Below are 12,493 nucleotides of genomic sequence, written 5' to 3' on the forward strand. Positions count from 1 at the left end.
ACTTGTAGGGAACTCAAGCGGTACAACAAGCCGAGCTGTCTCAAGGCCTGTACTACCATCTGAGCGAGCGCAGTCAACTCAAAGTTTCACAGCGGTTTCAATATTTGAAGTTTTCTTTAGTATCGAGTATCTTCAAAATACACAATACTTTAAAAATGTATTTTTGATACCGATACTATAATACTTTCACTTTCAGAAGACGATACCTAATACCAATACACAAAATGTATCTAAAGATAGTATCGAAGATACATGTATCTTTGATACTGCCCATGACTGACTGAGGCACACATATAACTTGCCAGATGTGGCACAGGCACTTTTGCCAGTGTATGAGCGCTCGGAAGACAGAAAGCTGCTGGAAAGATGTCAGCGAGGGAAGACACAAAACTCAAATGAGTCGCTCCATTCAGTAATTTGGAGTTTGATTCCCAAGTAACAGTCTTTCTCTCTCTTTGCTGTGGAGGCAGCTGTGGGAGAAGCAGTGCTACGCTTAAATGCTGGCAATGAATATGCAGCAACAGCCATTCTGCAAGAGCTGAAGGTGAACGTGACGAACACTGGCTCAGAAATGGCAAAGAAAAAGACTTGCGACCGCTTTCGAAAAGAAACGGGCATTGTCACTGGGCCTTCAAAGGATGGCCAAAAAAAAGCACCAGTCTGGGATGCCCCCAGATTATTCGCCAAGTGCATTCATGTAATTTGAAGAGTGGTTGTCAACATAAAAATGCTTGAAAATCTTTTCGTTTTCTCAAAACCACAATTTTGACTCAGTAGCAGTCTTGGAGTGGCAATATCTCAGCTTGTAGCCATGCTATCACAATAATTCTTGTTCTTGCTAAAAACGTAAAATTTTGTACTCTGTAATAAGATTAAATTTATAGGATTCAATGTTCAGTAACATTATTAAAAAATATGTTTTGTTTTAGGCAGCTGCATGACCTTTTGCTACAATAGGATTGCCAATCCCTAACTTTAGACCAAATCGGCCTAGGAGGCTCATTCCTGTTTTACTGCATTTCTTAGCTGTTATAGATTAATTTGGTATGTGAAATTTTATTATGGCTTCAACTGTTCAAAAAATTTTCTACCTCCAAATGAGACACATAAAATTGTGATTATTTTTAAAACTATTTGTTACAGAAGAAAAAAAAATGCAGATTTAGAATCAGCACACAAAACTTCATAAACAGGGCAAGTTTCATTGAAATACATCCATAATTTTAAAGAATTGGTTAAAGAGGGGTGTCCCCCCTTAATTCAGACAGACTAACTTGGCTCTTTGTTCACGTTGCTATCTGAGTCAACGGCAATAATGGTACGGACTCCACTGTTATTGTGATAGCCTACAACAAGTGTGAAATTGGACTGAAAATGAAATGAAAGCAACGTCCACTGCAGCTTCAACGACACTACCGCCGCCTGCGGTGAAGACTGGAAAAGCGGAGGTCAGGGCAGGGGGTGTGTGCATTTGTAAATGCTCTCATTCCACCTAATTTTTTTCCTATGAGTACCATTGTTGCTCATGGAAACTGAACATTATTGTTCTGCCTGATGCGAACATTTATTCGAAGCATGAGCATGACCTGCAGCTGCATCACAGTCGTGGAGTCAAGTGGCATGGACATCACAAAAGCATGACTGGCTGAGATAGTCTAACTGGAGAGTTACAGTGGTTTTAGCTTAGCACGATCTTCGGCGGGGCGCCACTTCACGTGCGGTGATAGCCTTCAGCGAGTTACATGCTTACCAGCAGTGCATGCCTGTCACGTCCAGACGAGTCAGCGTGCGTGTACTGGTAGCCATGCCAGTTGCATCAGATCATGCTAGCACGTGTGCAGAGGCAGTGCATGAGAGCAGACCACAGTAGCGGATCATGTGATGCTGTAACTCCGCGTTAATAAAAAGTAAACAAAACATAGAGAGCGGCGAAGTTTTTGATTTCTAAAGTTGTTTTTTTTTCACAGAAAAGTGACTTTTTACTAATTAATGAATTTTTCGGACTGTTTGATTAATCAGACCTTTCCCCGGTTACGCAGTCTGAAAAATGGGTAGGCAACTGTACCTTGTGATTTTTTATTTTTCCTGACAACTCATTACATAATGCTGCTTCATGACGAACCAGTCAACTGTGGTTAAGATGCGCAAATTACGAGAAGACATTACAACTTGAGAAACCTGCAATTTCAGTACTTGCAATTCTAGCCACATGAAAAAAATGGAAACCTACCTGAGGAAGAGATCGCTGGTGGTGCCACAGTGCATCAGGGAGTTTGCAATCACTGTGGCTGTGTGGCAGACAGAATTCCGTACGGCGTCCTGCAACCGCATGCAAAGCAGTTAACGCTGTGCTGAGGCTGCTTAATAATTAAGTGAAGTGGTGATGAGAAGCACCTGAGACTGAAAAGGAGACTGCTACAAGTGGATCTACTGGTGGCTGCAAAGACCAGACAGAACATATGTACAGTCGCGGACAGAAGAATATGGACCACGCTTTGGAGGTCAGAGTATTCTCACGAGTTAATTAACAAAACATAAAGCACGGTTTTTGCATACGCTTGTAATATTTACTTTTGTCTTTGCACATGAGGACAGCAAACTTATTTATTTGCTAGATGACGGGGCAGAAGCGTTTGAATCCGGAAGCGTGGTCCATTTTATTCTGTCCGCGACTGTATATGCCTGTGCTATAAGCTTTTGAGATTCTGATTTCATGCCAGAACACAACAGCCCATTTAATCGATACAAAAAAAAAAAAAGAAAACAGACATTTTGCAAACATAAAACTCGTACAATAGACTCCTTTAATGACCAACAGCATGAGAACAAGAGGAAGACATATCAACTGCTAAGGATGCAAAATAAAAAAAGACAGAAAAAAAATTGACAATAAGTGACTGATTTTAGAGAGCAGCTCTTAGGTACCCGTTCCTCATGTGAGGATCAATGATGATGACCAGTGGAGCGAATAAGCAACTAGACAGAAAGGAAGACAGCGAAGAGAGCATGAGGAGAAAAATGAAGCAGGAGCAGGGCAAGACGGAAGGCGAGAGAGTATGAATAGGAATGCAAAAGAGTTGGGATGTGGTGGGAGTGGTGGCCTAAGGCATACTCTTTGCAGCAACTGCTACAGAGAGCAAGGCAACTTCATTCATTGTTTTTATGCAATGACCCATTTTGCACACACATTCCTTTTTAGGGGCACTCTCATATTAAGAATAAATTTATATATCCTCTTGAACTCTATGCCAAAGGAGGTCTATGAGTGAGGTACAAAATTCATCGACCCTTAAAGCAGACGGCCTTTATTCTTCTCGTCACCTTAATGGTCCAGCATCATGAGTTGCATATGCACAGCCTTGAACCCACCTTGGTCTGCTTGAGGATGAGCAGGTCGGTGTGGTTGCTACGGATAAGGAACTGCAGGTGCAGCCCTATGGTCACCTCCCCGCTCAGGATGGTGGCCAACTTGTCCACCTGGCTGGAGTGCCCACTTGCAGGGCTGCAATGCAAGTGTGCCAGCCATCAGTAGCTAAGGTACTTAAAAGCAGCCTCCTTCAAACGATCATCAGTAACAGTAATTAAAAAAAAAAAAAGAAGTCATCGACTATGCGCGGCTACACTGAATGCCACTACACTGAAATTCACATTAATAATTCCAACTGCCCTGTCACGGAAGCACTAAAATAACTATTCCTTATCCATAATAAGTAATTACCAAAGCACACTCCCACATTAGAAAAATTTCTGCAAATTAAAATTGAACTAAGATCTTATTTGATGACATAAGAGGACAATAATTTTACTTTCACACAAATCTTGAAATTTCCGTCACACAAAATGACCAATTCATTTCACAAATGACAACTGCCGAAGCTAGCATACAGCATCATGCCCACACAATTCCTCACTTGAATTGCTGCTACACATGCCCCACTGCGAGAGATTGAGTAGCGGTCACAGTTCAAATAGCTCTTCTGAGCTGGATCCTTATGCATCTGAAGTACTGCAAGGCAGCAGTAAAACAAATGGGAGGCTACGTTGAGACTGCAAGTGGACAACAACAGGGGAACCCCCTGAAGCAAAGACACTGAACATGAGACAATGTTGCCTCCCCCTTCAATCTATTAAATGGAGCCATTAAAAAAAGCTCACAGTCAGGCACAATCCTGTTTCTGGCGCTGTTTCCTTCAAAAGTTCTTTGCTGTTCTCACGACGCCATCTGACAATTTTGTGTTAGCAGACAACGCCAGCGAATTGCAGCAAGTTATAGCAAACATGTATAACAGCTGTATCTTACCTGTACTCACCTACGTAGGGCCCGGACTTCAGGCATTGGCCTAAAAATGACTATTATATGCTTGAACAGGGAATTTTTGCACTTGCCTGCCTTTTTTGTCACCTTTAAGGAAATGCTTACCTCATCACCTGCCTATAAGCACCTAAATCTGGCATTTCGGTCTTCAGTGCCATTTTTGTTTTGAGACATCTTGCTTAAGTGTGGTGGAAGTCGCAGGCCTATGCATGCACAAAAGCATGGGTATTCACCAAATATTTTTCTCTAAGTGTTTCCAACAGCCTAACCAGCACTGCCCAGTAAGGGACCATCGTCTCAACAAGCGCAATACTGGAGTGCTCACTGCTCGCTCCTCACTGAAGTCATATCTCGACTGCCTACTCCTCTGCGCAGAATCACCGGACCTTCGCATTCAGCTTCAAGAACATTGGGCACTTGAGTTGAGCATCCTTTCATTGTGTTTTCTTTGTCAGTGCTCTCCCTTTCATTTCGTGTTGACATGCCAAAAAAGGCATTAAGAGGCACTTGTCGCAGACAGTGGGTTTCACAGTTTGGAGATGCTTTTTCAACTGATGGAATTGTTCTTTTCTGCAAAGCTTGCAAAAATTCTGTATCAAGTGAGAATTGATGCTGTGTAGTGCAACATGTCGCTACCAACAAGCATATTGCAAACCTGAAGTGAACAAAAGAGGGGACATTGCAGCTGTTACTGGCAGAGGTGGTTTGAAGCAAACGGATTGTCAATTGCCAACGGAGTTGTGGCAGCAAATATTCTGTTGGAGGCCAATATTTTTTGGCGGCAAATATCCTGTTGTAGGAACTAACCAACAGTGACTTTTGAAGCTTTCTGGTGACTTATACCAGGAAGCATGCTCCAGATGAATCGATGTTTCGTAAGAAATATGTAAAAGAGTGCTATGGGGATACTATTGACAAAATAAGAGAAGAAATTGGGGTTAACTACATTTGGGTGGCAATCGAAAAATCCACGGATGCTGCTAGCTGCGCAAACAAGACGAACTCATCCGTTCTTTTTTATTTATACCATTTCAGTTAGTGGAGAAAAAGCATTAATTAATGAAGATGCATTGGCAATCAAGAGACAATAAAGATCAATGTGCTTACTTTTTGTTTATAGTGCCTATTTCAATATATTTTAGAGCCTAAATATCTGCCTATTCCACGGTTTTTTTTTAGTGCCTAAACTTCCGGGCCTTACATACGGGGCAGAAACATGCAGGCTAAGAAAAAGTGTTCAACTTAATTTGAGGACCACGCAGAGAGCTATGAACAAAAAATGGTAGGTGTAATGATAAGATACAGCAAGCTTGCTGAATGGGTCAGACAGCAAACACAAGTTACTGACATTCTAGTTGAAATCTAGAAAAAGAAATGAGCATGGGCAGGTCGCGTAATGCGAAGGCAAGATAACTATACGTCGCTAAATTGCTTCATGGTCAAAGGTTCTGCTTTCTCCACAGCATTTCATATAAAGTTCTTTTTGATGTTAAGGTTTTCAGCCACTATACTCCTCTCCGATGCTCGAGTGCTCACTGGCTTGCTCACAGAAGTGGCTAAGCATACACCAGATGGACAGACTAAAAGCCACTGACGCTTTTGTCAAGGGCAGGCGTCATTTTGGCCTCCTACCACGTCTGCCAAGCGCTAAGTTCCAAAGGGGCTCTTCCAAAAAGATAAACGTCGTTATGTTATTACATGCACCATTTTGGTGCACTGTCCAAGTCTCCGCTGCAGATGGAGACAAGGATTTGGTGCCCTCGAGAATGGAAGTGAAAATGGCTAATCCTTCCCATGACAAAGCTATGCCTAAAAAAATAACAAAACAAACTCTCAACGACAAAACTAGTGGGTTCACTGCGACAGCAAATATGGTACATATATTTTTCAAGAAATGCAAATTAAAAAATTTCCGAAAAATTGGCAGAAATCAGATAGCACCAAATTCACAAATCTAACCATCACAGAAGCACGGTGTCCAGGCAGATTACACGGAGGACCAACTTTGAAGTGTCAGGATAACAGTACAAATAACATCCATTTTTTTTTTTTTTTTCATCCTCCACTGTTTGTCGCATGAACCATCACATTCTTACGTAGCATAGCTAAGCATTCTATTATATCCAGGTGATCACTACACCTCATCTCTTGATGTCAACTCCTATTTACATGGGCCTTTTCGGTGCGGGCAAATCATCTCTTCAAACCACCACAGTACCTGACAACTGCACTGTCATGCTACACAGCGCATAAGCTTCTGCTCCTATATTCTGTGCGTGCTGCTGGCATCAGAAAGCTTAACACTTTCCTGTCCGTGCCTATTCCCATCGATAATCTACTGTCGATGGTTTCACAATTCGAATCTTCCCGCCTTCGAAGTGCTTCTTGACAAGTGGCATCATCCAGTGGGAAATAGAGGAACCATAAATTCAGTCTTGCTTTTGGTTTTATTTTTTGCGCCGTGCCGCGCCTATCCAGATGGTCTCCGGAGTCAGGTGATCGGCACTAATTGTTTACATCATGGCGTCAACGTTCCACGCTCTTGCTGCGCGGAAATGGCGCGTTTCCGCAGAAGTTGACGCATCGGAGAGCTCATTTTTGGATGAGAACAGCAGCAGTGATGGCTCGGAAAATGAATTTAGCTGTTCAGGCTTTCGCACTGACAGTGAAACTACAACAATAAGACTCGGAACGTCGACAGCCGTGCCCCAATAAGTTTCGCTTTCGCACCCGAAAAGTTCGACTTTTTCTGCGCGCAGATCGGAAGTGATCACTATTCTGAAGGTCAGAACTTTTATCTGCAGGGTGACAAAGTCTTTTGGGCAGTATTACTTGCCGCTGGCAGTGCAGGGAGTCATTTTCCTCTAGATGACAGCCAGGTGTCGACCTCTGCGTAGCCGACCTCGACTACTGTTTTCTTTCCTAACTCAGCAAATACTGTACACAGAAAGTTAACATTTGATGCAATGTTGCATTAGTCCCTGTTGTAAAAAACGTATATTTTGAATTTTTTTTTGTTTTATTTCTGTCACGAAACTTTGACGCTTTTGTGTGTTTGTTGTTTTTAACTACAATTTTCTACTGATGGTATTTTTTTTCATCATTTATTCAATAAATATGTTGATTGTTACTAATACCATTGTGAAGAGGAATTCCTCCTCTACTAGACACTCCTTTACCAAGCAAGCGTTGTTAAAGAAAAAAAAAATTATTGATTGCACCCAAAAACTACCCCTTTTCCCGCGTCCAAATGTCCAGACAGAGGCCAAACTGGACATTGCACCCACTAGACCGTGCACCTTGATGTCACATCGTTTGCTAATGGGGAGAGGTTTATCCCTCGTGGTGTCAAAGCAGCTCAGACACTGTCACAAAATTAGAGTAAAATATGTGTTGTGGGGCTAGTTGGTTCATGCTTGCAGTTATTTGAGCGCAAAAAAGACAACAAAACAGACAAGAAGAACAGGGCTAGGCGCCGCATGCTGTCCTTCTTGTCTGTTTTGTCATCTTTTTTGCGCTTCAGTAACCATGAAAAAAAATTACAAGAGACCATTTCCTCAGGCCCAGGAACTTAGCAGGGAAGGACGAAAGGAGGACTTCCTAGGAACTTCGTGCAAAAGTGCATAAACAAATGTGAAAAGAGTAGGTAACAGCAGATTAGTGAATAGAACCTGTAGCATTTCCACTGAATTCAAGTCTGCACCTGTGCTAATTTTAGAAAAATAAGTGATAATCCAATTGACAATCTGAATGTAATTGCACACAACCACAGCTGACATGTGTGACCGAAGAAACACAGAGGCAGCAGTGGTCCGTCGTCAGTGTGCTGCTTGTTTCCAACCTGACGGTCAGCAGAAAACAGGGCGAAAGGTGACTCACGTGGCTTCCTCGGTGGCTGCTGGTGCCTCAGCAGGTGTGTCTGCTGATGCCGCTGCTGGTGCTGTTGCTGCTGCCGGTGCTGCTGCTGCTGCTGTTGTTGCAGTTGCTGCCCTGCGGTTCCACCAAGATGCGCTCATACACACCACACTAGTGGCCTCTGGCTGACTACACAGCTGTGAAAAACTGTGCTGCCTACCATGTATTTCGTGGAATGACAACAGGCTGCCTTTTATATATGATTACTCTATGACAAAACTATTTACATAGCGTAGATTTTTGACTATACCAATAGGAATGAATAAAGTACTTCTTTTTTCCATTTTGCCCTTCTTCACTCTTCAAAGCACAAGCCCCGACAAGACCAGAATAGATGTCAGCAGTATTTTTTCACTCCCGTGCTACAGAACGTTTAGCAGCGGGTCAGCCATGCAAGGAAAAAATATATTCACTCGTTTTGGACAGCTTAAAAACATCAATGTTTAGCACTTTACCACTGTCTTAAAGCATGATGTCATTCTTAATCCAATTTCAGAGCTGAGCATACCAAAATTTTGTAGTAGCACAAATTATTTCCCAGTTGCCACTCTGAAGGCAACCATAAACATGACAGTTTCTCCTGTAACCTGGACCCTGTGGTCGCAAAATGTAAACAGGTCGCAGTACACCAAAGAAAACCAAAACTTTGCATTACCCGGAATTTGAACAAAAAGAAGCCCAACCAAAACATGGAGCCATCGAAATGTGCTATGTCACGGTGGGCAAACAATGTTCTATAGTGGCTCGCACACACACTCTGCAGTACTACTCAGCTAAAGTTGAGTAATTATGCTGCCATAGCATCATTGGTCACAGCATCGCCGTAGAAGTGCACCCAAAGCAGTCATGTGATTTGGCCAGTTACTGGCAAGATAACTGTACATGGGCCCAAACATTTACATTAAAATGCATCTCCTTGCAATTGATTACACGAGCCTTTAACAGCAGTGAAGCGGTAATGCAAATAAACTATACTGCAGTCAACTAAACAACCAGTTGTCAGAGAGAAGAAACCATTCCACTGCTAATACAAAAGCAGAATAACATGCACTGTATAAGCACTTGCAAAAACATTAAACAAAAAGTGAGAATCTTTCAACTCCAAAAGCATACACAGAGAACCTCTCTCAGTAGATGCATTTCTGCCAAGCAATATGGGATTTCGACAAACGTCTCAAACTAAAGAACAGCACAGCTCTGACAGTACATGCATATGATACTGTTCAGTACCGTTCTGGCAATGTACTGCTCCATGGCAATTAAGAACAAATTGCATTAATTCTTTCACTACCACGAAAAAAAAAATGACTGTTTTTGATAGGTCTCAGACATGGTTGTTTTACTGCAACATGTATGGCAGGTGAAAATGCATAAAAATGTAACAATAAAACATGCTTTTCTAAAAACGGTTATATCATTACAAATATGCTCAATGAGAATAACAGGAAAAAATTGGCAAACATGAAAAAGGTTTGCCTTCAACAAGAATAAACAATTTGGATTAACAAGACACTAACTCGTAAATAAATGACTAAAAAATTCTGGAGCATACAAAATGGTTCAAATCTTTCCTAGAACTTTCCACTAAAATTGTGAAAATTACGACTGAAATGCTTCTCGAGATATTTTTTCATATTACCTGAAAAAGACCATTTTCAGCCTCTGAACTGCTATAAATTTTACTTAATGAAAAATTTTATAAGCACAGTGTCTTTCACATAAATAAAGCCTAATAAATGTATTTTTAATCCTTATCAGTTTTAATCAGGACAGCTTTTGAAAAAGCTTAATAAAAATTGCAAAAAAAAAAAAAATATCCACCCAAACATTTGTCACGATCATTTGTAATGTTTAAGAAATAGTTACTGATGCTGTGCACATCGAAAAAATCTGCTTGAGAGGCAGCAAAATCGTGTGCAGCAGGTTTTTTGCGAGAATGTGTAGTTTGCAGGGTTGTTGGAACCGGCTGACAGTACCCCATGCTACAACTTCAACTTGAAATGATTTTCAAGTTTTGCTGCTCTGTGGAAAATATAGTACTAACTCTACTAACTCTACAGAAAATAAAAGTACAGTATCGTACACAAAGTACACAAGACGATCGAAGCATATCGGCATGGTGTCAGAAGTGATGTCAGTGACAGCCACAAAATTAAACGGACGTTGAAAATTTAAACCAGCAATCACAAATTCCCAAGCATCCCGAACTAAATGTTTTTTTTTTGTTTTTTTTTTATGTAAATAAAAGCTCTGTAACTTTATACATATAATGTGAAGCAAGGTAAAAGCACATCCCACAACTAGACAGCCAAATGTAGAAAATGTGACACTTACATTTATCAATGTTCTTAACCCTTTTGCTGTCGGGCGTTTCTGGCTATGACGTACCCCCAGTATCGGCTTGGTTTCAGAGAACGAGCATAGCGATTTATTTTTTATTATGATTGCTATACAAATAACATAGTCAACAGGATATGCCCATTTCAGTGCTCTGCAGGTGTTGTTAATTAACATCATCATCAGCCTGATTATAAATAATATAAGAAAAAAAACTGCTCGATACTTTTGAGAGACGGAATCCGAGCTCGACTCGTATTTATAATCAAAAGAGTCATTGCTCCAGTCCGCAGTCGAAGGTCCTGCACGGTCAGCCATCCGAAAGTAACCGCTCGCACGGAGGGCGCACTTTCGGTGACCCACACAATGGAGATAAATGGCAAGTTGTGAAATCAAGATGACAAAGTGAGATGGAAAGAGGCTAAAACAACCTCCTTTGCTGCTGCTAGCCGCAAGCAAGGGCGCGGCAAAAGAGCGAAAGCAGCGATCGAGTCATGTGTCGACCTATTGGAGAGGCAACAGCGTGAGCCCCTGAACATGACGCGTTGTAGCAGACATGCCAACAGAATACTAATAAAAACCTGCAAACCTGCGGCAGACGGCAGAACAACCCTTGAACCAGTAACCGCATGCATGCACCGCGAAACGCGTGCCACATGATCGCTTAGCGCGATAGTGTAGCGCACGCAGAGCGACCGCACCCCACAGCAAAGAAGGTGGCGGGGGTGGGCACAGTCGCTCCATACTCTTCAGTATACAGTCGAACCCGGATATATCGAACACGAAGGGGATCGCGAAATAGTTCGATATATCGATAATTCGATATACAAAAATCGGCTTGTGACGGCACTTCTGATGCGAAAAAACGATACCGTATTTGTCGCGTAATCAACCCACTTGCATAATATACCCACTCTCCACTTTGGCACCAGAGAATTTGAAAAAAATAAAAAAAAAGTGTTAAGGCCAGCTCGCTCACATGCAAATGATTGAGCGATCTCAGCGACGATGTGGCAGCGACAGAGCGAAAATTTTCGAACTTGGAACTGCGTCCCTCTCGCCACTCGAGCCACCGCGGCAGCACAAAACAAAGTTTCTGTGTCGCCGCGGCAGAAATCAGAAATTGCGAGCGTTTCCGCTTGCATGTTGATGGCGTGCATCATTCCGTTTCGGTCCTCTCATCCACAGCTCGTTTCTTGGCAGCATGCCAAGATACTGCGCAGCGATAACATCAGGGCGCGTTTATCTTTTGATAGCTCCTGGGGTGAGGGGGGCAAACTTGGCAGAGTGCCCATGATGGCTTGATTGTACAAGCCTGGTTTGATTTATCACGCCGCGTTTGGAGCGGGCATCATGATCGCAGCAGCTGACCGCGTGCTTTCGTCGATTCATACATGCAAGAATAAAAGACTCCCGCCAAAAAAAAAAAAAAAAAAACAGCCCTGCTGCTTCTTACGTCCGCAGCCGCCATATCTTACGCTATGCCTTGCGTACAGCACACCGATAAAAATGGATTACTCTCGCAAAAAACAAAAAAAAGAGAGAGAGAGAGCCACGTCAGCTGCCGCGCGCAGAAGGTTCGTAACACACACTAAAGCATCCGACTTCTGTCTGAAAACGGGCTGAGCTGGCTTGGCGCATGCGTAGCACGTGCTGAAGGAGATATAGCTCGGCAAAAGAATGGGCACACACCACGCACATGGCTTGCAAACGCCATGTGCTGGCGCGCGGGAAACGGTAACTGCAGATGCGCGCACCTTTGGGGAATGGCCGCGGCACTACCCAGAGCAGCCGTCGCCGAACTGTCCCCTCATTCCTTCCTCGCGTGGCTTCAAAACATCACGCGGCAAATGGCCAAGGGTGATGCGATCGCCTTTGGGGAAGGCCCACTTTCCAGTGCGTGGTGCAGAGTTCGATATATTGAAC

General features: G+C 42.6%; 1 protein-coding gene across 1 annotated transcript in view; it reads right to left on the reverse strand.

Moving 5' to 3' along the window:
- Rpn2 (Regulatory particle non-ATPase 2) overlaps positions 1-12,493 on the reverse strand; it is a 43,933-nt gene that overhangs the window by 22,261 nt on the left and 9,179 nt on the right. Inside the window, exons 9-11 of the mRNA XM_084593656.1 lie at positions 8,195-8,305; positions 3,370-3,502; positions 2,231-2,319 (exon numbers count right to left, since the gene is read on the reverse strand). Coding sequence (XP_084449782.1) covers positions 2,231-2,319; positions 3,370-3,502; positions 8,195-8,305 — 333 coding nt within the window. The remainder of the gene's footprint in view (positions 1-2,230; positions 2,320-3,369; positions 3,503-8,194; positions 8,306-12,493) is intronic.

Source organism: Amblyomma maculatum, chromosome 2 (assembly GCF_055883805.1).
Source record: "Amblyomma maculatum isolate TAMU_Amacu chromosome 2, ASM5588380v1, whole genome shotgun sequence".
Lineage (NCBI taxonomy): Eukaryota > Metazoa > Arthropoda > Arachnida > Ixodida > Ixodidae > Amblyomma > Amblyomma maculatum.